At 50.6% G+C, this 27,320-nt stretch overlaps 1 protein-coding gene across 5 annotated transcripts in view; it reads right to left on the bottom strand.

The window, feature by feature from the left end:
• PLXNA2 (plexin A2) overlaps positions 1-27,320 on the bottom strand; it is a 216,721-nt gene that overhangs the window by 184,086 nt on the left and 5,315 nt on the right. For 4 of the 5 annotated variants that reach the window (XM_067729109.1, XM_067729108.1, XM_067729110.1 and 1 more), the window contains exons 2-3: positions 5,713-6,980; positions 391-573 (exon numbers count right to left, since the gene is read on the bottom strand). In XM_067729109.1, the coding sequence (XP_067585210.1) occupies positions 391-573; positions 5,713-6,900 (1,371 nt within the window). In that variant the 5' untranslated portion in view covers positions 6,901-6,980. Of the gene's footprint in view, positions 1-390; positions 574-5,712; positions 6,981-8,618; positions 8,744-27,320 lie in introns of those variants that run through there. The other variant, XM_067729107.1, reaches the window with a different exon arrangement.

Below are 27,320 nucleotides of genomic sequence, written 5' to 3'. Positions count from 1 at the left end.
AAAAATCAAAAAAATTTATGATGTGGGTGATTCATAATATAGATAATCAAAAAATCAAAAAATTCATAATATAGATAATCAAAAAATTCTACTTGATTTGGAGACTTTTTTTTTTCCTCCTCTAGACAGATGCACCTTCCTAATTCCTTGGAGTTTGGTCAATATTGAAATATGTTTACATTACCAAGACACTCACTGACCAGTGGGTAGAGGAAGCAGCTGGAAGATAAGGCACAAATTAACCCCTACCAACCCTCCCCACTCTACCTGTTCCTGCCCCAAGAAAACTGAGTTGCCTCTAGTTAAATCTCCATCCACAGCAGCCTTCTAGCAGAGGCTCTCAGCGGAGGAGCTGAACAGCAGCGGGCGTCCAGTCTCACGGACTCTTACCTTTTTCAGCTTGCCGCTCTTTGTACCCACAAACACCACGCTGTAGCCATTGTAAACATAGGACGCCACCGAGGTCATGCGGTCCCGGCTGGTGGTGTAGAGGGTCAGGCCCTCCACTGGAATTGAGCCTCCAAGCGGCTGGTTGATGTCCAGTCCACAGAAGTTGTCATCGATGGGCACCGGCTGGAGAGAAGGGGAGGGACCTGGGGTGAGTAGCAGCGGAGGCAGGGCCGCGTTGATCCTCACCAGCCCACCCACCGTGGCCACCAGCCCCAGGACACCAGGCCTCCGAGAAATTCAGGCATGGAGTTCAGGGGCCTAACACACACTGCACACACAAACATCTCACGGCTGACCCATGAACCCCGCACTGACTCCTGGGAAACCAGACAGCTTTCTTCTCCCTCACCTGCTATCACCCACTCACTTTTCTGCCAAGACAACCTGCGACAGGTTGCAAAGCTGATTGCTCAAACTCATTTCCTGGTCATTTACGTGTCCCTGTGGACCACGCCATTTGTGGCGGTCTTTCTATTTAGACAGTGGAGATTCAGTCTAGAGGCAACATCACAGGATTCCTACCAGCCTGGTGGCGCTCCTTATTTGTTTCCTGGACTGCAAAAGCCTGCCTTCGGGCATAAGGAATTTTCAGTCATTCCATTATTCACCACATCCCACACTGGGGATACATTAAAAAGGGTTATCTTGATATTGAACAGTGCCTTATACTTTGGAAAAGTTACTTCATCTACATGAATCTCAGTTTCTTCAGGTGTCACACTACCTGCCCACCTTTGTGAGAGAATCACTGGGGAGAAAAGGAAATAACACGTGCGAAGAGATTCATTAAGTTGTACAATGATTCTCATCACTGTCCGTTAGAGGTCTTCAGTGATGTTTGGGTAGATTCTGGGGTAGATGGTCTTCTTGTTAGCAGCCTTTTGCAGGGAGTGGAGGTATGCTTGTATAAAGAATATCTGTCATTGAATAAATTTTTTTTAAAAAAATTAAAGTCTCTTCTCTCTCAGAAGAGACTAGGGCACCTTGAAAAGACATTGCACCTTGAGCAAGTGGAAAAATAGCTGGACAGAAAGAATTCCAGTCTCTGCTCTTCTTCTATGTGAACTTTGATCAGTAACAGCCTCTTTGGGGACTGTTAAATTGATGATTTCTAAGATCTCATTCAGTTAAAAAAAAAAAGACTGCATGCTTCCTGAGGACAGGGGCTGCGAGGGGGCTGCATTCTCTGCACACTGTCTAGCCTGGGGCTGGGCTATGACGGATCCTCCAAAACATCCCAGTTGATTGCACAACAGGGAATCCTGTGGGCAAAGGTCGCAGACTCTGGGCCAGAAAGAGCCCTGAGCCCTGTGGCAGCTGTTCCTCCTGGGTCTGGAAAGGCATCCTCGAGGAGGAAGGAAGTGACGGTCGTGGGAAGCACAGAAAGCATCATGGAGAGACCTGTTCCCATCACCCTTCTCCTCTCACCCACACCAGGAAAGAGCGGGCTGGTGTGTCGTTCCCTGACAGCTTCATTTCCTTGGAAGAACTGATTTATAAGCTAAATGGGATTTTTTTTGGTAAACCAGGGACTTCTCTTTCATTCCCTGTTCAAATCCAAAGAGAACAGAGGCTCATGTCTTGTGATTCCTTGGTGTTTTGTAGAGAGCTACTGCTCCTACAACTGAGTGGCGGTGCTACCCTTGTGTGTGTGTGTGTGTGTGTGTGTGTGTGTTTATTCTTTAGGAAAGAAAACTAACTTTTGGGTTAAGGATGACCTTGAATTCTGGATTATATGGCGCTCCACACGGCAGAAGGGATAAGCTTCTCAGGCAGGGAGTGAAGCAATGGTATAGTAGAGCCAGCTTATGAGGAATGCCTGTACGTCTATCTCTGCATTCAGTGACATCACACTGGTGGCTTGAAATTATCCATGGTGGGAGTATTTACACCACGGAAATTGGCAAATGCTTCTAATCAAGATCCTCCCACCCCAATCCCTTCCCTGCTACTACCATTGCCTGCATATAGCCATCCATTTAAGATTCACCAGCACATCCCTGGAGCCAATGATGGAAATTTCAGGCTCTCTAGAAAGGTAGGTCAGAGGAATCAGCTACCACTTTTTACATTTTCTACTTCTCTTTCTCATCCCTACACCAGAGGCACAAGTGTCCTGATAAAGAATCAGGAAATCTAGATTGTAGTCCTGTCTCTACCACTAGCCAGCTATGTTATCTTGATATACCACATACCCACTTTGAGTCTGAATGCTCTCATCTGTAAAGGGAAAGGATTAGACCAGGTAATCGTCAAGCTTCCTTTCAGCTCTGAAAGTTCTTGATTTCATGGCTTCAGTTTCTTTCCCACTCTCTCCAGGGACCGCTAAGGTTGCAGAGCCTGGGCTCAGGCATAACCTAAGCCAGCTTCTGAGAAATGATGACAGAAGCCAAAAACTTGCCAGTGATTTTGAATTTCTCTACATCCCTCCTGACTCTAGAATCACCAGACTGTGACGGAAACGGTTTGTTCTGAGCCTAAGCCCCTGGGATTGGCTGGCATTTCCTTTTCTCGTCTCTAAATTGTCAGATATTCCCAAACACCTGCTGCCCCTTTACTTTTGCTCTGAAAGGGAGAGCCTGGTGTATGGCTTTCCTTAGAAGCAGCATGGCTAAATGCAAAGAGTTTGGACTCGGAGGTCATATGGGCTAAACTGAATTCAAATCCCTGCTGTGTCATTTATGGTTGTATGGGTGCAACCAATGTACTTAGTTTTTGTGTCTTTGTTTTTCCATCTGTCAAATGGGGGATGAAAATCCTTGCTTTATAGGGTCATATTGAGGATTAAGTGAGGTAACTCTTAAATTGCCCAGCACAGCCTTTAGGACAATAACTGTTATTCAATGGGTGACGCTCCCCTTCCTCATTTCTCTTCTGGAACAGAGTTCAAATCCTTCATCTGAGAGCTCCATGTTAGTCCAGAGATCACGTTAAAATTAAGCCCCGGGACGTCAGCTACCCTCACTCCTCCCTAACGCCCTCTGAGGCCACCAAAATGTCTCTGGGTCCCCAGGTCTGGGACTCCTTAGATTATAAGGATTTTAAGGGGCCCCTCCTGTTGCAGCCCCACCTCCACCTCCACTATCAAGGCCGCAGCCGAAGAGTGATGATGAAGGGAGGGGGTGGTGAGTGAGGGGCTGTTCTCTCTGAGGTCCTGATCCCACCTGCTGTCACCTCTCTCCCAGTGCCTCTGCTGCTCTGTGGTTACTAGCCCGGGCTTGTCTCTCTGCAAGCCAATGGAGCCCCACAAGGGTGTCGGCTCTTCCTCTTCCCTCTGGCTCAGCAGCAGGCAGGAATCAGCAGTTTCCTTCTGACAAGGGCCCCCTCTGGGCAGTGGGAACCAGGCTGGACTCTGCAAGGACTTAACCCTTGCATTTCCTCTCCACTTGTCTTGATTGGTTGGGGCCAGAGGTTATAGAATTTCAGGACTGTAAAGAACTTTGGAGAATATCTAGCTCAAACTCCTCATTTTATAAAGGTAAAATAACAGCAAATAACTGGTTCTATAATAATTAATATTAATAATTATAGCTGTCCTTTATTGCATGCTTATTATGGGCCAGGTATTGTGCTCATACATACTTGCTCCATTTGATCCTCATAATACCCATAAAAAGAGACTACTATTATTTCTATTTTAAAAATGAAAAAAAATACAGCTCAGATCAGGTACATAACTTGCCTAAAGTCACACAGTTTTAAATGGTAGGACTGATTTTTAAATACAAATCTGTTGGAATTCCAAGCCTACGGCCTTAACTACTATCCTATTGTACCAAGAGGCTGACGGTAGGAACAGAAGCATACCCTAGGCCTGATTTGTCTTTTGCTTTAAGAAGAGGTGTTTGGTCCCGGTAGCAGACACCCTCCATTTAGGGTGCTCAGAAGGCAGCCGTATGGGTCACTTGGTCTCAGATTGTTCCCCAGGCTGCCGATCCAGTGTCCACAGCACTCTGCACAGAAATCTATCTTAGCACTTGTCACATGCGTAACAGTTAACTAATAATGCTCAACCTAACACGCCAGGCATGGTGTTAATCTTGCCACATAGTATCTGATCATCCCATGCGGTAGGCATTATGATTCCCATTTCACAGATGATAATGGAGAGATATTAAGTTACTCCTGAAGCCAGGAAGTCACACAGATAGAATTTGAATTCTGAATCCCAAACTCTTAGGTACTATATTACACTGCCAGCTATTTTTTCTTTCACTCTTTCTCCCATTAGATTACGAGATATCTGAAAGTTGTGATCATGTCTTTTTATGTTTGCATCCCCAGCTGGGCACTTGGGAGATCTTCAATACCTTCTTGTTAAGTGGATGGCTGGAGGGAGGGATGAATGGATGGATAGAGGGATGGGTAGATGGATGGACGGACTAATGGGTGGATCACGGTAACCACCTAGATGGCAGCATCTTGACCCTCTGACAGGACAGTGCTTTCCACTGACTTTCTTGTCTCTGCCATCCTCAGGTCTGGACCCCAAGCTCCCTTTCTTCTTTTTCCCCAGTTTTCAAATTATCAGTCAAGCTCAACTCCCTTCTCGCTCCTCCAGCTCACATATCTACCTGCCTACTTTACTCCTTCACTTGGCTGTACAGTGGCCTACAGGGCCCTGTATGTACAGGATCTGGTGTGTGTTACCTCTGACTGGCTCATCTCCAGCCGCTCTTTCTGCCACATGCTCGGGTCCAGCTGTAGTGGCCTCCTCGCTCTTCACGCTCTCCAGGCATGCCCTGCATTCTCTGCAAGAGCTACTCCCTCCCTCTCTCTGGAATGCTTTCCCAGATACCTGCATAGCTTACTTTCCTCATTCTTTGCTCAAATGCTGCTTTCTCAATGCACCAATCCTCGTGGGTACTGCCTCTCCCCACTTCTGTGCTTTATTTTTCCCTACAGCAGTTGTCATCACTTGAGAGACGACATATTTTATGTATTAATCTGTCTTGCCTCACTAATGAAAGCTCCATGAGGGCAAGTAGCTGTGTTGTATGGTTCACCTCTGAAGCCCGGGGTGCTTACAACAGTGGCTGGTGGCGTAGAGGCCCTTGATTATACATTGGGAATGACTCCGCGCATCAGCAAACATGCCTCAAGTGTCTGATATCCTCAGACTCTGTATTATGGGGACCACCTGGTAACGTGAGCCTGAGCACCTCTCTCATTTCAGGCCGTGGTGGTCTGCGGGCAGGGTGTGCAAAGGGGTGTGCAATGCCAGATGCCACATCAGGGGTAGAGCAGGTGGGCCCTCCTTACCGCCTTGGTGCACTGCACGTCCTTCCCCAGCAGCCAGTTGAGCTCCAGGTTGCCCTCGCCCTGGTAGCAGGACTGCAAGCGCTCTTTGATCTGCAAGTTGATGGCCCGGATGGGGAAGGCACAGAGGGCGGAGTCATCCGGCGGGTGGTGATACTGCTTCTGCCCTTTGGAGAAGATGGCGAAGAGCACGTCGTCCTGGCCGCTGATGTTGAAGGCCTGGGCCAGCGAGTCCCCGGGCTTGGCGAGGTAAGCAGCCTGCAGGAGGCGATATTCCACCCCGGCCCGCGTGCAGCCGAAGGGCAGGGACACGTAGGAGTGGAACTTGGGGTCGTCCTTGCAGAGCCTCACGATGCGCGAGGTGTAGAAGAGGTCTCCGGCCGAGTTGATGGCCACGCCCTCGGGGGTCTCAGGCTGGACGGTGAGGAAGTAGACGAAGCCCCCGCTGGCGAAGCCGTAGATGTAGAAGATGTCAAAGTGGGCGACCAGGGCCAGGGTGTCGGACGGGATCTTGATGAGTGAGGAGACGAAGTCGCTGTGGAGCTCGTAGTCGAGCATGGCGGAGGACTCGGGGTCGCGGGGCAGCTTGCGGCTGGACAGGGTGGGAAAATAGTCCTGCTTGCCGTCCACAGCAGTGCCGATGAAGAGCTTGCCGTCCTCGCCCTCGGAGCGCACGATCACCCCGTACATCGTCCCCGTCTTGTTGACGCTGGACAGGTAGTGCTCCTTCTTGTGGGACGGCTCCACCAGGATGAAGAGGTCGTCCAGCCGCAGCAGCTTGCAGACCCCTTGGTACAGGCTGCCGCAGGCCAGCAGCCGGTTCTCGGAGTAGTCGATGATGAGCAGCTTGTTGACGTTGTTGGTAAGCGTGAGCACCTCGCTGCAGGGCTGAACGATGAGCGGCGGGTAGCAGGACTTGTTGTCCTCCTCCGGCCCCGTCTTGTGAGCCACCTGGATGGTCAGGTTGCCCGTCAGCTTGTACACGCGGTTGATGGCCCCCACGTACACTGCCCCCGTCCCGCGGTGCACCGTCAAATGGTTGAAGGTCCAGTCCCGGTTCTCGGAGTGGAAGGTGCTGAACTGGGGCATGCCGGCCGCCGGGGGTGCCAGCAGCACGCAGACGGCGGAGAGCAGGACCACAGGCCAGCCGTCCACCTCTGCAGCCCGCGGCCAGGGCCTCCTCTGTTCCATTCTGAGCCGGGCGGGGACCAGGAGACAGAGCCTGTGAGCGCTCGCGTACTCCGCCTTCCTGGCTTGGCCCTTACATGGTTCTGGAAAACACAAGGCAGAGGGGTCAGATGGAAAATAAATCCCTGGAGGAGTGAACAGGACTGCTTGACCCAGGTCCCAGTGCCGACTAGCTCTGTGAGGCTCTTTCTTCTGTATTTCAGTTTTTCTATTTTTAACATACTTTCTCCCTCTTCGGGATGTTCAGGGAATCCTATTATCTATTTTGGTCTCCAGCCTTTACGCTGTAAAATGCATTTTTTTTTAATAACTTTACAAAGCATCTCTATTTCTGTCCTCTTCAGATATCGTTTTTATCTCTCAGAGAGGTTAAACGGCTGAGTTCACCCAGCCAGTTGATCCTGGTGTCGGAACTAAAGCCGGACTTCCCCACCCAGTCGCTGGGTCTGTCCTCCTGTTCTCTCCCAGTCCAGTGGAAATCTCTCCTGTCTTGTGAAAGCTGGTCAGCAAGGTCCTCTCCCAGGCAGCTATTCCGAGTCTGATATCACAAATAAAATTCTTTCTTATTTCAGACTTCCAGCCCCTCACACTGCTGGCTTCCTTCCTCTTTCATGCTCTGTTCCCTGTAGGGAAGGAGGAGAGCTGGTCACCCTGAATCACAGTGCCTCTTGCTGCCCCTTGACCTCGTCCTCTCTAGAAAGAAGAATCCCTGATCATTAGCGGTTAAAACTCGTTCAGAGTGTGAGGTGGGACTGGGATCCCCACAGGTGCTGTTCAGGAGCCTGCAGAGCCCCAGGGAGAAGGGCGGACAACCCCCCACCCCTCCTCCTTGGGACAGGAGGGCATCAGCCACTGCCTCCCCAGTAAGTCGGGTGCCAGGTCCTGGGGAAATTGCTTCCACTTCTGCTTCTCTGCAGGTGGAGCACAGGGGGAGGTGGCCTCCTTAATCACGGGGACTGGCTGGCTGAGTCCAGTCTCAGCCACCTGGGCAAGGGTTCCGGGTTTGGGAGATGTGGAGAGGAGCAAAGGGAGGCAAGTTGAAGGTCAGGCTCACTGTAGCCACTGCCGGGGCCTTGTGATTGTTTAAGGCTCCGTGTGGCCGACCTCAGGCTGCCTGCCCCAGCCTCATCAGTCCCCTGCCCCGACTTCTTTCCTCCCTCTCTGCCCTCCCAAGCCCCAGGCTGCACAGCTTTTCCTCCTTATTCCAAGGAAGCTGCCCAGAGGGGCAAGGTGGTGTTCCTGCGAGAGCTTCTCTAGACTCCTAGGCAGAGGGTAGAGAGCGGAGCCTGTCCCATCACTCTGCCAGCGCTGCTCCTGACTTCTATGGAGAGTGAGGGACAGCGGTGGCAGTGGCGGCAGCAGTGGGCAGCAGGCTGTCTAGCAGAGGGATCTTTTCTCCAGCTGGATGGAGTGTCTGACAACTTCCTCGGACAAGTCCAGACAGAACTCTGGGCGATGAGGCAGCAGGAGTGGAAACACTCAAGCCAAGGATTAAGAATGTGCTCCAAGGCGGCTTAGGAGAGTCCTGTGTCCCTTCGCCCCCAACCTGGCTAGACTGGGTTGGAATTAACACAGATGCCATCTGCAGCATCCCCATGGCTTTTGCTCTGTGTCTTTAGAAACTCTCCCTCATCCTCCTCAACTGTGCCTCCCATGCCTGACAGCCATCACGGTGCCAGAGGGAGGCCCCACCTGACGGCTCTCCTCCAACCGGGCCTCACCGGGGTGTTGTTCTGGTGTGACTCATCAGGTCCCGGGCTTCCTTGGAAAGAGGGAGGCGACAGCGGCATGAGGCCCAGGCTGACCTCAGAGACTCTGACACAGCCCTTCCGGCCCCACGTGCTCACCGGCAAAGCCTCCCGACAGACAGAGCTTTCGGTTTGGAGGTTATTTTTAGCTATGTCCTGGGGCCAGTAGCAGGACGTGAATTCCTCAAGAGGAGCCGTGGAAAGGAAATAACAGAATGCTCACATTCTCCAGCTGGACAGGGAACGGCAGGAGGCCGGGCTGTGCGTGCCCCTGTCTCTGGGTAGGAGAGCTCCTATGCCTACAGGTGGAGGGCTGTGTGTCCCCGAGGAGCCGTGAGGATTCTAATCATCACCACTGATGCGCTTGGGCTGTGCCTTTTAGACAGTGCTCTGTGAGACACCCTGGCATCGAGTTTGTGGGCAGTGCACCCCACCTCCCCCAGAACGTACATGCACATACATGCTTAGCCCATGGCTGGAGGGAAAAGGTCCCAGTAGAAGAGGTGACACCAAAGGACACGATTGTGAGGTTAAGATCAACTATCTCACCTCCCTGCCCGATATCATCCAGAGACACAGTTTGAATAAACAGTGAGTGGCTTTTGTTGTTAGGCAGAATTGGGGAAGAAATTTGGGACCTTGGGCAAGTCCAGTCTCATCCCCCTTTTCTGGTAGGATGGGATAATTACAGCACCAGCCCCTCGAGTTGTCATAGAGTAAATGAGATAACGCGGGGAAACCTCTTAGCATGGGAGCTGGCACTCAGTGAATGCTTAACTTATGGAGTTATTATTATCACTGAAGCCTCCCCAGGAGACTGCACTTCAGAAATCCCGCCAGACCTCCTGACTTCTCTTTTTGCTCGTATTCTTCCTTTCCATGGGAATGAACGCTGTGGGCAGACCTTTGATCCCCCTCCCTGGCCCAGTGAAGGGGCACAGACTGGGAAGCATGAGTCAGAGGAAGGGGGATAGATCCAAGGTGATCGTCTCTAGCACACTACTGCACAGGTCCCAACACAGCCTCTCTGCAACCTGCAGGGAGCCCGGCGGAGGTACAGGATCCTGAGAGTTCAAGTATGAATGGCAAAATTGGCCTGGTGGCTAGAAGGTATGCAGTCATGGGGCAGGAGGAAGAGTGAGGGACTCGGCGAGCCCCGGATTCATATCCTGCCTGTGTCACCCATGAGTTGTATAGCTTTAGACCGGTCTAGCATCGACCTGAGCCTATTTCTTGATCTTAACATCAAGGATGTTAGAATTAACCAGTTCTTAAGATTTCTTCATTCAGACAAAATGATACCTTGAGACTTGTCTGCTTCAGCTTCCAGAGTCTATGACTGCAATGGCAGCTGAGGTTCTTTTGTCCTACTGGGTAAGGCTGGTGAAGTTCAGAGTTCTCAACAGACCAATAATTGGGCTATTCTCCTCTCACCCCTCAATCAGCATCTACCCTGGGACAGACTGCTCCTGGTGACCGGCCACACAGATTCATTCCATGGCACTCAAAGATCACCCACTTGGGAGCAGTAGGCACTAGTGCGTCAGGGTCAAGAGGAGACGTGGTCTCTTGCAGTGCAGGGGTGGCAGAGGAGGCTTGCATTCCACCTTGGAATTCACAAAGACAACTGACTTCAACAGCAAGTTGAGAGCCCCTGGCTTTCCAGGCCAAGGCTGATGCTATTAGGTAGCTCTTCCAAAGCAGGGCCCAGCTGGCAAGGATCAAGCCTCCCGTCTGAATTTGGAGTAAGGGGGAAGGGCACCCACCTCTGAACCTCTGACGAGAGGCAATGTGGTGTAATGGTTAGACTCATGAGCTCTGAACTTAGATGCTTGGATTCAGAGGCAATAATAGTTGTGTCAACTTGGTCAGGGTACTTAGCCATTCTCTGATGCTATCTCACTATTTATATATAATGAGATTAGCACTAGCATCTACCTCATAGGATTATTATGATGAAGTCCTTTAATACATATAAAGCACTTAGAACAATGCCTGGTCTGTTATAAGTGTTCAAGATACATTAGCCTTTATCAGTAATAATTTATTTCTCAATATTCCCAGCTCTTGATTTCCACCCATTCCGTGGTCGGTCTTAGAATGACTTTGGTAGAAGCCAGTGAACACACACCTATGACTCTGTAGACCTAGCATTTCCTCCTAACCCCAGTTTTCTGCTAGTGTCGACCTCAGGGGTTTTCTCAACGATGCCTCCTTCCTGTCCCTTCTCCTCTCTCCGTCTAGTTCATGAAGTCACTGTGTCACATGCATTCTCAAGAGCCAGACTTGCCAAGTGGCTGTCCTCCTACCAGTTTCCCTCTCCCCCACCCCAAGTCTCCAACCAGGACGTGCTGCCCCGGGATGCTCGCCCTATCAGCGAAGCACGCAAAGCATTCCTGATGCCAAGAAGAGGCCACGCTTTCCTCTTTGGGAAGCAAGTGTCACTAAATATTTTATTTGGAGGGCCTGGTGACACCATCTCCCCGATCAGGATTCAGGAGGCAGGTGTTGGTGACAGCTAGTGAAGGCATCTAATACCTTCCTGATCAGCTGCTGTAGGCAACAGGGGCAGAGCAGGGAAGAAACGACAATTAGGCATTTCCAGCTCAGCTCAGTGCCAGAGTCTTTCCTTCCTGTGACCCGCCCTGTGGCCTTTTTTAGGAGATCTGGGGGAATATGCCTCTATGCTTACTTGGCCTCCCTTATTGCAAAAGGAAGGAGGAGGAGGTAGGAAGAGGAGTTAGGATCAGGGTACAATTTTGCTAAACTGAGTAAAAGTTCATGATGGTAGAGCTCCCACTCTTGGACTCATCTGTAGCTCTTCCATCATCAGTATCCTCCATCATTCTATCATCACTGTCACCATCATTATCACCACCACCTGCACTGTCATCACCAGCACCATTTTGGCTGTGACAGTTTTCATAACAATAACAGTAAAACATGCCTATTAATACAACCGCACCTACTAGGTGGCTCACATAGCCAGGATCCAAATGGTAAGTATGAGAATGAGGGCTGTGTACTATTTACAATAGCCAAGACATGGAAGCAACCCAAGTGTCCATCAACAGATGAATGGATAAAGAAGATGTGGTATATATATACAATGGAATATTACTCAGCCATAAAGAAGAATGAAATATTGCCACTTGCAGCAATGTGGGTGGACCTAGGGAATATCACACTAAGTGAAGTAAGTCAGACAGAGAAAGACAAATAGTACATGATATCACTTATATGTGGAATCTAAAAAATAAATCAATCCATATACAAAACAGACACATACTCACAGACATAGAAAACACATTTATGGTTACTAAAGGGAAAAGGGAGGGGAAGAAGGACAAATTAGGAGTATGGGATTAACAGATACACAGTACTAATATATATAAAATAGGATTTACTGTAAAACACAGGGGACAATATTCAATATCTTGTAATAACCTATAATGGAAAGGAATCTGAAAAAGTATATATATATATATATATATATATATAAAACTGAATCTCTTTGCCATACACCTGAAATTAACACAATATTGTAAATCAACTATACTTCAATTAAACAAACAAAAAATGAGCGCTGTGAAGTCAGAGGAGTTAGCACCTGTTCCTGGGCTTCACCCCAACCTCTTCCCTCTCCCAGGGCAGGGAAAGGTCCATCTTCTCCCCCAGCTTTCCCTTCTAATTAGTGGCACCTTTAAAGCAGGAATTCAAGTCCAGCACTGAAGCAGACTGTAAAATTACTCCAGTCCACTTCTTTTTTTTTTAAATGAAGAAACTGAGGCCTATGGAAAGAAAACAGATTGTCCAAGGTGACCCAACATGACTCAGGGACAGGCTTCCATCAGAACCTAGACCTTGTGACCAAAGGTCCATTGCTTCCTCTGCTGTAGGCAAAAGAGTCCAGGGAGTCAGTTATGTTCTGCCTCGAGGGTGCCCTGTTTTGGGGAAAGAAGGTGCCTTTTGATCGTGGTGGCCCCCTGATGGGCAGAAGTGAGCCTGGGACTGGGCCTGGACAGGGAGGTGGTGTGCAGGGCAGACTCAAGGATGAGCGGATTAAGGGGCAGGGGAGTGAAAGGGACACCAGAATGGCTCCCTTCTGTGTTGGGGGGATGACCTCCTCCAGGCCAGGCAGGTCCAGGCAGTTGTCACACACAAGAATGGCACCTATACTGTGACTTGGGGGCTAAGGTGTCCTGTACCATATGCCTCTGGGTTGTAGACAACCCCATAGACAGGTCAGATGTTATCCAAGCACAGGCACTTTCTTTTTCTCAAAGACTTAGAAATGCAGCCGAAGGGACTAGAGTGAGATATCCAGGGGGACATCCTATCTAGAGAGGATCCCTGGGGCATCCTGCCAAGGAGATTATGGAATTTTCTGACATTGAATTTTCCTGACAGCTGTTGAGGAATATGTTTACTGAGAAGGAGGGGATTGGTCCCAGTGACCCAAAGAGGCTGCCTTTGGTATAGGATTTCTATGAATTAAAGTCTATGAGGATAAAATGTCTAAATGCACAAGGCTGGGGCCCTGGCTCATCCCCTGTGGATGGAACGATCTTGAAGGACCCGTCATAGTGTCATCTTTGGGGTTGTACATGAACATTCCAAGTGTCACTCTGTCGAACAGCGACCTCAGAGGTAGTCCAGGCACGTTGAGTAGCACAAGGTGAATGCCAGGGCAAGCGCAGAGGCCGCGGGTAACACCGACAGCTGGAAGGCCTCAATTAGAGTGAAAGGAGTTATCTGGTATTTAAATAATTATTAGATGGAAGGAGTAATCATGGGTTTGAGCTGATTTTTTCCCCCACTGTCACCCTGATGGCGTCTATAATATATTATTCAAATGCCCATGATGCTCACTGAGAAGAGACCAGAGAGAGGGGAGAGATTGGGAGAGAGAGGTGGTGGTGGGGAGGCAGGGGGTGGGAGAGAGACTCATTTAATCTCCATGTGACAGGGCTGCAGGAGGTACGATTAGTCTTTTTCTTATTTCAGCTGTCACTCAGGCACAGACACCAAGATTGTTATTAGCGTATTTTATGCACGCGATTTAAAGGGAAAAGAGGAGGGGGGGGGTGGGCAGAGGGAGAATTTCCTACAGAAAATAACGGGACCAAAGGAACAATTTAGATGTCACTGCTATACCAGCTGCGTTTGTTTCATTAATCGAATGTCATTTTTTCCCCCAGACTCAGTGCTGTTATGCGAAGCTAAGTGGCTACACCTCGCCCCAGAGCGAGATGGAAGGGAGGTGAGGGGCGAAAGAGAAGGAAAATGGGCCTCTGCCTACATGGCCTCTTGGCATCTTTCCTGAGAAAGTGCAATAGACGATACAATGCTCCCCACCCCTCCCGCATCCCCCCACGGTATGTCCAGGCAACTTTTGGTAACAACAGCTACCCAGTCACTTCCCTCACCATGAGAAGGGAGATTCCCTGCTTGTCCTTCCATGCAATTTTTTTTCCCACAGGTGGATAAATCAGATCTAATCTCCAATAACCAAGGACTAAGTGAAGGAAATTTGGGGAGGCCCTAACATTGATCAGCAGTAAGGGAAGAACTCATATTCCAGGCGGTGAGAGGGCTGCTGACCAAGCCACTGTGTGTGGCTTTCTGCTCAGGCAGATGGTGGAAGCAAGGCCCTTGCATCCCACATGATTGCATGACAGAGATGGGGTCTCTGTGTCTCAGATGGCACGGTGGGCAAGGCACTCCCGCTCTCATGCACCCTCCAAATTCATATGTTGAAGCCTTAAGCCCTGCAACCTCAGAGCATGGCTGTATTTGGAGACAGGGTCTTTATAGAGGTAATTAAATTAATATGAGATAATTAGGGTGGGCCCTAACCCAAATGTACCAGTGTCTTTATAAAAAGGGGACATTTGGACACAGAGACAGATAGGCATGGAGGGAAGACATGTGAAGAGACACAAGGAGAAGACGGCCATCTGCAAGCTAAGGAGAGAGGCCTGGGACAGACCCTTCCCTCACAACCATGAGAAGGAACCACACCTGGACTTCTGGCCTCCAGACTGTGAGGCAATTAACTCCTGGTGTTTAAGCCACCCAGTTGGTGGTACTTGGTGACAGCAGCCCTAGCAAACTAATGTAGCTGGGAGGAGTGATGCATTCCACCATCTTGGCTTGGGAATTGTTCCTTGAAAGAAACGGGTGTTTGTGGCGAGGGGTTGGGTAGAAGCCATCACAGGGCCAACACACTTCGAGATGTAGATCTCTCAACATCTCTGTGAGAACCAAAGGCAGCAAAACATGCTTCCCCTTTCACCCAGCTAAACACAGTGGCCCCGAGAATGCACTTGTTCTGCCTCTCCCAGCTCTGGCCCCGGTGGGACTAGAACTGGGTTTTGCCAGCCTCTCACCTCTCGTGCTTGGCCTGCAGAGTTCCTATCCATTTTGCCTCCCTGCCCCCTCCTCCTGCTGCCCAGAAGAGTCCATGTGTCACCTGCCAGACCCCAAGGACACAGGGGATATTCTGTGACTCCCAGGGAGCCATCGCCCTCCATTCCCACCCCAGCTCCTTCTCTGGCCTGTCCAGGGACCACTGCCTCTTCACATCAGGGAGGGTTTTCTGGTAGCTTTTTTTCCCCAGGTCTCCCAGTGGGCTCTGCTCAAGCCCTGGAAACCACACCAGCTCTCCCAGGGCCTTAGCAAAACATCCAGTGTTTGTCTTCTCCTCTCACAGGCTATAAAAGTTTGGAGTTGTCTCCCTGAATTATGAAGGGTTCCAAAGACAGGCGCTTATTTGAAGGGTTGCAGAGGGGAGGGGCTGGGCTCCTTTCTGGGGTGCTGGCTGGGTTGGCTTGGCCAAGTCAAAACAAGATTCATTACCCTGGGGCCGGGAGCAGGGAGATACACCGCCTGACCCTGCAGACCTGCCCCATATGTCACGGGCCTGTCAGAAATCTCCCAGAATTCCCTTTATTATCTAAAGGTCGCCACCCGGGCAGCGCGGAGAGGGCCCATGGTATAAACTAAACTACAAGAGCAATCAATTTCAAGCAGCTGCCGGCCTGCCCCCCCTCCTCCCTCCTCCTTCCGTGGGCTCTGCCCTCTTCAACCCCCTCTAGGGGATGGTGCAGCCCAGCCTTGCCATGACTACCTCACCCCTGGGGCAGAAAGAATTTCTGCGACTTAGCAGGGCTCTGAGGCTCCAAGCTGTGGGCACTGGGGGCGCGCCTGCCCTCTGCACTATGGGGCCCCTAGAAAGGTGACCCCACTTGTCCCCTGACTGTAGCCAGACCATACGCATACCATCCTCGTGATGGGGTTGCTCTGCTGGTAGGCATTATGGGATTAAAGGACAGGAAGGGGAGTTTTCAGGCTCCTTCCAAAGTCTGGCAAAGGAATAAAAGTGGGGATCTAGCATTGCTAAATCAAGTCCAAATTTACGTTAGAACTCCTCATACCAGAAGGGTCACGAATAGCATAATGATAGCAATTTCCATTTGTGTTCCACGACAAAAATAATAAAAAGGAGCAGCTATCATTATTATTAATTATTAACCACCTGCTATATGGTACACTGCTAGATTCTTTGCATACGCAACGGGTAATTTTGTGATTATTCCGCAAGATGGGTATTATTCTCCCCATTTCACAGATGAAAAAATGGAATCTCAGGGAGGTTGAGTAACTAGCATCATTCTGCTAGGAAGCAGAACTTTCTGACACCCATGCTTTCCCCACTCTTCCACATCACCTAGATATTTAGAATTTATTTTTCAACCAAACCCTCTTGCCCCTAATCTGGGAAGACTCATGAGAACTTTAAGTAAGACTTGGCAAGTACTTTACTTTAAAGTCAAGACTTGAGGCTCCCATTTTATTTTGGTAAAGAAGCAGGGCTGAGGATGGAGGTGGCCAGGGCTGAGTTATCCATTACAAGGTGGAGTCCATGGGTGTTTTGTGGCAAGAGGTTTGCTGGCTGGCAGTCACCTTTCAGGGGAATTCCACATGATCTTTCCGAGGAGCCTGGAAGTATCTCTCCTGCCTTCTCACCCAATGCTTACTGTACAAGGAAGAGCTAAGGACTTTGAGATAGAAATGGGGCAGGAGAGCAGGAAACAGGGTAGAAAGTACCCAACTAAGGGGTTAAATAAATTACAGTTACTCCAAATAACGGCATATTATGCTGTCATTAACTGCAATGTTTTCAAAGAATAGTGACACAGCTCCAATTCTCACCAGTGGGGGGGAAGGGGGAGGAAGAAAAAGGAGGGGGGAGTAAAAAAACAAAGCCCTAGACATTTATCCCAGCTCTCAGGCTGTGGAATGGCCCTAAACGCCACTTACTTTCCAGGAAGCTGTCCTATCTTTCTCCTCTTGAAGAAGAATTTTAACAGCCCCCAGCAGTCCCCAGGTGAGAGCACTTCCTGTTTCTCTTGCAGACCCTCATGCTTTCTGCCCCATGGCAGCCACTGAAAGGCTCTAGGGACAAGGGGCACTCCCCATTGCTGCTGCCTTGTCCTTGCGTCAGGGAGAGCAGCCATTAGTGCCAGATCAAGGTGCATTTTTTAACGCTGTTTCCAGAAGTTGGGATTCCCCCAAGTTCAAAAGAGTGGTCCTCTTTACTAGCAAGCCTGGTGTTGCCTCCCTGAAAATGTGCATGTAAGACAGTCACAGTCACCATCCAGGTCTGCCACTGTGATGGACCCCAGTGAAGGCCATTGGCCTCTAAGATGCAGCCATAGATTTCCTGCAAGGTGTGCCTCGTACTGCTTCATTTCCTGTGTGTCAGAGGACTACCTTTGACTAACTTTGCCAGGTATAGGGCCAAAGTATGGTATCCACCTAGAAAACACCTTCCTTGGCTCCCTGCTGTTGCCCAGACAGACTCGGGACTGCTCAGTGCCCAAGTTCAAGTCCTCCCAAGCTGGCTCTTCTGTCTTTCTCTGGCCTCCCTTCCTACCTCTTCCCGGGTGACCCCACTCCTAACAAACTGGTTCATTTGCCGAGTCCCCGAAACACCTCACACGGTTTTATCTCCGTGGTCCCCTCTCCCTGGAATGCCCATCTCCACTTTCTTCTTTGCCTGTCTAAACCCTGTCCATTCTTCAAAACCTCAGGAAGCCTCTAGGCGCTCCCTGTCCCCAACCCCTGTCTTTCCTCCAAAGTCAAAAATTGCTATTTCTAGCACACATTGATTGCATGGTAGTGTAGGCTCTCTTTTTCATGTGACTATCCTATCTTCCCATTGCAGTAGAGGCTCTTTGAGGGCATCTTTGGCATCCTGTACAGGGGTAGCATGATGCCTTTTACTCAGTACTGCACTCAGTCTGAATCATGGAGAACAGGGGAGAGGGAAGGGGGGATGCTCATATGTTTTTCTCACCTGCTAGGCTGCTCTAAGCCATGGCTGAAATACACTTGGCTCAATGATTTGTCATAACTGATCTTTGGGAGGTAGTGAAGAAGGGAGTGAACCATTTGGGAAGGATCCTGGCTGTGTTGTTCGTCTTGAGCCCACTGGGTGAAGAGCAAATGTCATTGGCTAGGTGGATAAGGTGGGGAGAAGGATGGAGAAGAGTGAGGAGATGCCAGCTCTCCTTTGAAGAATGCCCCATGCAAACAGGGTTGGTGCAGGAAATGTCTTGGCAAGAAGCCGTGAAGCATACGCTATCATCGATCACATGAAAAGCACGTAATCATAAATGGACAACATAAAGTGATCAAAAGCAGAGTGGGTGGGGTGAGATCCCTCCAGGAAGGTTTCGGAGCAGGGCTGTCCTATGAGGAGGTCAAATCGCCGTGACACATGTTGCCGGGCAGCGGATGCAGAGGCTTCGGAGGCAGACCTGGGCGCAAGTCTTGCTCTACCACTTACTAGTTCCCTGACCTTGAACATGTTATTTAACCTTTTGGAGTCTTAGTTTCCTCAACTGTAAAAGGCCACTGCACAGGGTTGTGGTGAGAACTGATGAGAAAAGAGATGTGAAAGTGTTTTGTAAATGCCACAGTTTTGAATAAACACCAGTTACTCTTATTTCTGTTTTTGGAGAAACACTGTACAAGGGCATCATCTCCTTGGCAACAGTGTCTGCCCTGGATGGTGGCGTCAGCCAGGTGACGGGGTGGTTCTTATGCATGGAGCTTGGGGACCCAGCTCCCAGCTCCCCAGACCCAGGCTTCTGGGGAGAAACTGGGTGCTGCTGGTTCCAAGCAGCCATTCCTCCAGTCCCCCGGGGCCCATGCTACCCAGGGCACACTCCCTCCTCTCAGGGCCCTGAGAGTGATTTAAGGCCACTTCTGCCACTCTGGGTGATTTATCCAGGTGCCCCTGGAAGGAAAGAGGAAGGAAAGGAGAAGAGAGAAAAGCTGGCCCGTAGGACGAGGAGATGCTGAGAACTGTTCGTACGGGCTGAGCTCCACATTTTGGGGGGCTCTTCCTCTGGGTTTGGTCAGCACGTCAGATGAAATTCCTCTCTGCTATCTTCCCTACCTCTCCTTCTTTCTGGGGCTTTTCTTTTTAATTAATTAATTAATTAATTTTTTGGTTGCGTTGGGTCTTCAATGCTGCACGTGGGCTTTCTCTAGTTGCGGCGAGTGGGGGCTACTCTTGGCTGTGGTGCGCGGGCTTCTCATTGCGGTGGCTTCTCTTGTTGTGGAGCATGGGCTCTAGGTGCGTGGGCTTCCGTAGTTGTGGCACGTGGGCTCTGTAGTTGTGGCTCATGGGCTCTAGAGCGCAGGCTCTGTAGCTGTGGTGCACGAGCTTAGTTGCTCCATGGCACGTGGGATCTTCCCAGACCAGGGATTGAACCTGTGTCCCCTGCACTGGCAGGCAGATTCTTAACCACTGCACCACCACGGAAGTCCCTTTCTGGGGTTTTTCTGAATCAACAGCCTCCCTTCGAATAAAAAGCTGTAACTCCTTTTTATAAGGAAGCTTCTTAAGCAGGCTGTGTCCCCACCCTGTACCTTCCCACCTTCAGTTTCTATTATTTTTCTCTCTTTGTCTGAGACTCTGAGCTTTTGCAGAAAATATCCTGAGCTGTCAAGCAGCCTCTCTTAAGTAACAGGCGCATTCACACTCGCACACACTCAACGGAGCAAGGGAACTGCGGGTGGCGCTGGTTAAGAGACACATGGAGACTTTGGGGTGGCGGGCACTCTGGGCAGAGGTGTGTCCACTTATGGGGCTTGTCTGTGCCAAAATGTAGTGCATCGGCCTGAAGGACCCTTAGCACCTGGGTGAGCAGGGAGGCAAGAAGAGACTTTTCAGGCCCTTGCGGGAGAAGCGGAGGGCACAATTATCGGGGAAGCTGACCCCAGGAGAAGAATGTGCTGCGGGGGAGAGGGGGAGACGCAGGCCAATGTAGCGTGCGGCCACCTGGGCGGGAGATGAGAGACTTTTCGAGTGAGGATCTGGCCCCCGATGATGAATGGGGTGTGAGAGAGGAGCCTGGAAAAGGGTAAACAGCCAGGAGGGAAGCAGGAGGCTGGGAGGCGGGAGGAGAAAGAATGTTGAGGTCAAAGAGCAGAGAAAATGCTCCTGGAGTGATTGATTCAAGATCCAACTTGCTGCCCAGCCTGGCGGGAGCACAAGTGCTCAGGGACGTGCTTGGCCGGTCTCCCCTCCCGTGGCTCCGCCCAGGTACCAGCAAGTCCGCTTCCCCCAGACCCCTGTCACGCCCTCTGGGAAGTCTTTTTGATGTTTTGTCCTGAGTCTCCAAGGGACCCCGCTGTAGTATAAACTAGCATTTGTGCAGCGATCTTATAGTTGACTAAGAATTTCATGTATGTTATCCCATTAATGTACCCCATATGCGAGCCTGTGAGGGAGAGAACAGGTCAGCATCACCACTTCACCGGTGAGACTTAGGTAGACCTGAGGTGAAATATTTTGGAGAAGGTACCTGATGTGGAAGTGGGCCTTGGACTTGGGGCTCCTGGAGTTACACCTGTCTCCCTGCTGCCCTTCTGGCTGGAGTCCAAGTGATATCACCAAGGACAGAGCCCTGACTCCAGAGATCAGCCTCCCTACAGGCCATACTTGGGATATACTGTCCCCACTCTTTCAGAACGGGAGTGCAGTGCAAGGAGCTCAACTCAGGCTTGAGTTCTTGGGGACATCCTGCGAGAGAGGAAGAAGACAGGCTGGGAGCTTGTGGCCCTCCACCGAATGCCACTTAGCTCCTGCCCAGCCCTGGGGAGGAGCTGAGGACTGGAGATGGCCCAAGGGCTGGCATGGGTGGTGGCAGATGGAAAGAAATCAGAAGCAGGGCTTTGTAGGGGGAGAGGCTGGGCTACCAACATCCCCTCCCCACCCAACCTGCTCTTATCAGTGGCGCAGAAAACTATTTGCCGACTCCCCTTCTGAAGACCTTGCTTCCACAATCCCTGCAGCTTGGCCTGAGATCGCAGGCAGCTCCTACCTGCCTCTAACCTGCTGTCCCCCATCTTCTCCCAGCTCTCTACCCTGGCTCTGCGGCGTTCTGATTCCCAACCCTGGCAGATCACTGATTAATTTAGGGCTGTTTAATAACCCTTCTATTTCGATGAAACAAGCTGTCTCGCTTTCTTTATTTTTAACACCGACTTTTCGTTGCTCTGCTAAGCATCTCACTGCCATTTAAATTTCTCTGTCTCCAACCAAGCTGATAATAGACTGGAGTGAGCAGCTGCTTCCATCCTGTTTATGACAATGATTAGAAGTTAGAGCTTTGCAGGCAGAGAGCTGACCAAGTCTCAGCGCACGCGGGTCTGCCCCTGCTTGTAGACCGAGAGCTCATTTTAACACGATTAGGACAATTCTGGCTCCAGGGGAGGCCAGGGCTTATCCCAGCCCAGCCTTCCTGGCACCCCGCTCCGAGGGGAGTCACGGGGATGAAGGTGTGAGAACCAGCTCTGTTTACTGTGGAATTTAGGCCTGCAGCTGTGGGTCATTCTCACGGACCTGACACTCATCCTCACTTCTCAAAAGAGCCTTTTCCTCCACTGAATTCACTGAGCAGCAAAAAGAAAGACTCAAGGTTAGAGGACTGGGACGTGGGTGGGGACCTCAGCCATCCCTCTTATACCTTCCACACGGGAATCCCTTCTTGAGACCTGGTCATCATCTTCCAGTCTCTGCTTGAATTCCCCAAATGATGTAGAGCCCATTCCCTCCCTAGACGGCCCCTTCTGGGTTGCATGGCTCTGGTTCATCTCTCTCTCCTGGGCTCCTGCAACACTTAACTTGCATGACCATTATTGGTGTGTATCCCCTTTTCCCCTTGCCACACTGGAAGGTTCTCAAGAGCCACGATAGCCACTGGCCTCCCTCCCATAATACTTGCCACATAGTAGATATTCAACAAACATATGTGCAAAGTAAATCATGTTATGCCAACGTCAATCTCCTTGCAAGTAATGAACAGTACCTTTCTTCTGCCTGGGCAGGCTCCTGGTGAAGCGGCCTCTTTGTCTCTACCTGGACAAGTGTCCTGCCTCTTCCTGTCCTCAGGCCACAAATGGCCCTCAGGAGCCAGGGCCCTGCTATTTCCTCCAGGCCTGTAGTGACTACACAGCTGGCGGAAACCTTGGCCAAGGAGGCTGGGGGCTTGTGGTAGAAGCCAATCAGGTGGCCTGGACCAGGTCCTCTGGATCCCAATTCCGCCTCGCATCTCCTCTGGGTCAGACACGGCTGCCTGAGAAAGCTCGCAGGTGCGTGGTAGGCAAACCCTGGCCGGCCCAGGCTCCCACCTCCCGCTCTGGCAGCCTCCCAGCCAGCACAGTCTGCAGGCGGCTGCTCGGGTCATTGTCTCACCCTCTTCAACTTGTGAATGCAGAGCCTATAGAGACCGCCACACAAGCAGTACCCACGCTGCCTCTGGGGAGGGAGGGGTGGCTGGGCTTTGCCAGGGCCATTGACTCTGAAAAGAGCAAGGCCTGCGGTGGATGGAGGAAAGCTGGCTGGAGCTACGTAAGGCAGGGGGGCCTTTCTACACACTGCCCAGCGCCACAGAGAGGGATGGGGGTGTCCTAGGGCCGGCGGACTGGCAGAGCAGGGGAGAGGTCACTTCTTGGGGACGCCCGCTCAAACCCAAGGGAGAGAGATGGGGACGGCGCTGAGCACAGGGTTGGGGAATGAGAGAATGGAAAGAGAAGGTGGCCACATGGGCACGTGGAGAGAGTGTGCTGGGCCAGGCCGGGGCAAACAGACCTCCTCACAGGTGGACACCGTGACTGGCCACTCACTGTGTGACGCAGGGCAGTCTACTCTCCCAGGCTGGACTCGGCTGCCGCATCTATGATGTGGGGCTGGGTAAAGCTGTTATCAAATCCTCAGAAACATTTCTCAAGTATTCTACATATAACACCCGTTCTTTTGTAATTCAAACTGTTTTCTTCATAATATTCTAGAAAAGAAACTCAAGGCATCTTGTCACACTCATTTTCCACCGCTGGCTCTTGGACAGTGCTGTCTAAGGCACAGGGCTCCCCTCCTCTCATTGCCCCCTTCCCATGCTCTGTGCTTCCAACAAGGGCAAGGCTCTGTGCTGCAGCAGGGAAGGCCTGGGGGAGTTTCTTGGGCTAGCACAAGAGAGCTGATGCTTCTCCCCAGACATCTTGCTATGTTCTGCCCAGGGGTCAGCGCTGGCCAAGGATCTAATCCCTGAGCTCCAGGGTCCAGCTGGGGCTCTGGCCCCAGTTCCTGCTGATGCTTTTCGTGCTGTGTCCATCCCATTCATATCCATACTCCTAGGAGCTCTCTCTGCAGAGAGATGTAAGCTTGTTTGCAGGCAGGCAGCTAGGGGTCCGTCAGCTCCGCCCCTTGCCCTGCCATGGGAGGCTGACTCCCAGAAAAATGCCAGCTTACCAGTTCTGTGACAGTATCATTCATCTCTCCTCTTAGACTTGAAGGCATCAAAGCCCCAAAGGTAGCAAATTCAGAATTCAAACTCCAGCCCCACTGGTTAGTGCTAACCCCAAACCATGCATGTGGCCCCAGTGCCAGGATCACCATTGGTTTTCCTCTCAGTTTCCAGCCTTCACTGAATCTTTAGCCCATCATCTATTTTTACATATCAAAACCTTTAGCACACAGATTTTCTTTAAATAAAAATCTTATTTTTTCTCAGAAAATTCCAAACAAATTCAGAGACAGAGAGAGAGAGAGGAGAAAAACACCCCTAGCTTGGCTGTACTCCTGCTCTAAATTTTAGAATAATTTTACACATTTGCAACAATTGTCATTTTTCCAAATGCCCAAACACTATCTTCCCATGCACGGCTTCAGAAACAAGGGCAACTGAGGGCGCTTGGGGAGTCACGGAAAGCATTCATTCCCACTGTACAGATGAAGAAACTGAGGTGCTGGTGCGGGGCAGGCAGCAGTTCTCCCTGAGTGTCTTCTGTCTCCCTCGTATCTCCTTCCCGGGCCCAGGAGCAAATGGAGGGTGAACACTGTTCAACAGGTGAGAAAGCTTTTAGGAAGAGGGAAGAGCTACAAGTGTGAAGGAAGGCCCTTTGTTCCCATGCATTAGGACCTTAACCTGACGCCAGACTCTTCCTGACCATCTGTTCTGACCCCTCCTGGCTGGACTAAGCCTCCTGCGGGAGGGTGCCGGGCGTGACTTCCCAGCTTCACAAGTGGCTCAGATGGTTTTCTCTAAGTCTCTCACAGCTGGGTTCTTGGGCCCAGAACCTGAAGGGCTTCACACCCTGGGGGGTCACTCGGAGGGGGGCATTAGACTTGAATTTTGTTAATTTCCAGATAAACCTCAGGGGGTGTTTGCCTAGCAGAAAAAACCCTAGTGGTGTCAGTTTTAATTTCACAGAGAATCAAGGGACTTGCCAGCAAGGTCTGGGCCGCTGAAGTGAGGGTAGAGGGCTAGTCTTGTCAGGGGACTGACCGCCTCTCTCCTGGAAAACATCACCACCCACCAGCGTGGAGCAGGGACCCAGACCTGGCAGCGCTGGCTGACCCACAAGGCTCTCAGGTCTGGGCACAGGGGAGGAGCCTTGTCCTCCTGTCTGGCTTTGGCCAGGGCTCCCGCTGAGAACACCCAAGTTCAGAGAACAGGCTCTTCTCCCTCAGGTATGTTTGTAGCTCAGGAGAAAAAAATGGGAAGCTGGGAGAACAATCTGGGGAGGTGGGAGGTCAGAGGCCAACGTAATATTTACCCAGCCCAGCTGAGGCCTTTCGCTTTTATGAAGCAGGAAACCACTTCAAAGCGGCAACATCCCCTCTTGTCCCTTCTGTCTGCCCGCTGGTCCTCCTGCCTCTACAGGGCAGGCAGGGCTTTCTCACCCACCTCTTCCTCTCCTCCTGAACCTTCCACCCTCCATCCCTTACAGGGAGGAGTCCTCTGCCCTGCCTCCTGCTCAGAAAAGTGCCATGACCTGTCCATATTTGCAGAGCAATTATGACACCTGGGTTCCCTGACATTCTGAGCCATTTTGTCCCTGGATTTCTCTTGTCTACTCTAAGAGTCAGTCATCTACCACTTGGGGACATGGGGAAGGCACTGGGGTTACAGTTCCTCACCCAAAGCCCTCATTCTACCACCAGAACAGAAAGCAGAAACTGAGGCTAGGAAAAGGCCCTGGAGACTAGAGTCTAGTGGTTCTTTACGTTTCCGGGGGGCGGATCACAAACTCCTTCTCTTCAGAAATACACACACACACACACACACACACACACACACACACACACACACTCATACTTAAAAAGCACAGACTTTCAAAGGTTTCAAAGGCCTCTTTAAGCCCAAGCATGCACCCTGGTTCTGTCCACCCCAGTGCCAGGTCTCCCCCGCCCCAAATTTAATTTGGGGTGGCTCGTGGAGGGCGTTCTCCTGCTCAGCCATGGTGAGGAGGAAAAGCCGAATATTTTTTCTCTCTCAGGTTTGTTCCCTTTAATGGGTTCCTTCAGATAAATGTGGTGCACTAACGGCAGGTTTCCAGACACTTCAATGTGAATACAGATGAGTAATAACGTTTCCTGATGAAGCACAGTGGCGTCCATGCGGCCAGCTCCAGGGGACCGGAAAGGGATGCAATTTACATAGAATACACGGTGAAAACCCCTTGGGAGGGTGCTACATGGAGATCTTGCTCTAGGATGTTGACTAATAGAAAACAACTACAGTGGTGTCATTTTGAAATCCGTGGAGGAGGATGAGGAAAAAAAAATAGGGGTACTTCTGAGAGGGTGAGGAATATGGGAGAGCGTTAGACAGTCATTCTTGACAGGGAGCTATGAAGTTCTCAGACACCCGAGCCTCTCTCCTGGAAACCTACACCTTCCGTTGACTAGAGCAAAAGCTTCCCGGAGCTCCACTTCCTCTGACACTCCCGACATACTGTTAACTCCATTCTGCCTTACATTAAACTTCTGTGAAGGTACATGGCTTACGTAATACTCCCTCCCCCCAGGATGCTCTTAAGGGTCTTAAAGGTAGGATCTGTTACCTTTTCATCCTGGTACCAAGTGTTACACGTTCCTAGCACTGCATAAGTGATGGATTTCTACTTGATTAAACCCCAATGGATAGCAATTCCTGTTTTCAGTACAAGCGCAACAATTCACGTATGAAGATTAAACTCGGAGGAGTTGTTTAGCTGCTCGACACCTCTTTTTTCTATCCCTCCGTACCCAAACAAGACACTAAGGTGGGAAGGGAAGCTTGTAGATACAAAAATACTAAAAGTTTAGCTCCCCAGACAGCGCAGAGAAGCAGTGGAGGTGCCTTAGTCAGGGCCTCCATCTTCACTCTCAAAGCTTCAGAGAGAAATTGTGCTGGGGGGTCATAGAGGAGAGGGGTTCATTCATCGGCTAGTCACTCTGAGCCCCAGGATTCCTCCGCCTCTTCTTTCTCAAAGACACGTTGAACTTTGCAAGGGCAACTCCACTTTATCTCTCATACCGAAAGTAATTTTAGCCAAGGAAAAGCAGGATTAGACTTTCATAATATGATACATTTATCTTGTTTTTCTTTTTTCTTTGCTCTCTCCTCCCTCCCCTCCCGCTTTGACCTCAGGTAAATTTGAGCCAAAGGGAAGCCATGGTTAAATATCAGATCTGAAGAGATGCTCCTTTCTGGCCCACTGCCCATCCCCAAGCTTCAAGATTTTTCCCTTCCCCTGTTAGACAGTTATTATCTCCTCAGATGAGAAAAACCTCTGGACTCTGTTCTCTCCATATTGTCCTCTGCTGAAATGAAAGGGGGAATTATAATTCAGAGAAAGGCTCCCACAGAGAGTATGAAGACGAAGATTAAATCAGTGATACAGCGTTGACATGCGTTCAGTTCCTGAAAGGTCTCTTTTAAAATGTCTCCTCAGGAGCACTTTTGCCACCACCTGAGAGTGTTTTGCAAATTCGCATTTAGGGAGCTGGGAGAAGGGAAGGCCTATGAAGGTACCTTGGGGATGCGCCAAAACTTCTACTGCTGATAAAGAAAGGCAAGAGCCTCCTGGCAGGCCAGGCCAGCAGGCGGGCCAGGACTTCTTGAGAATGCCTGCCCCCTCCTGTCTCCCACCCCCAGGTGCATCCTGCCTGCCACGCAGGCCTCTCCCTGAGCTGCTCACCATGCTGGACCGCACCTCCTAATGCTGCAGGCGCCTTTCCCGCTCCCCTGCAACCAGACGGGCCCAGAGGTCCCACCGGCGAAAGGACCCTACCAGTTGTGGTCTCTGCGTAGCGACAGCTGGGAGTTT

This window comes from Pseudorca crassidens, chromosome 2 (assembly GCF_039906515.1).
Source record: "Pseudorca crassidens isolate mPseCra1 chromosome 2, mPseCra1.hap1, whole genome shotgun sequence".
NCBI lineage: Eukaryota > Metazoa > Chordata > Mammalia > Artiodactyla > Delphinidae > Pseudorca > Pseudorca crassidens.
This window is presented reverse-complemented; position numbering and strand designations above follow the sequence as displayed.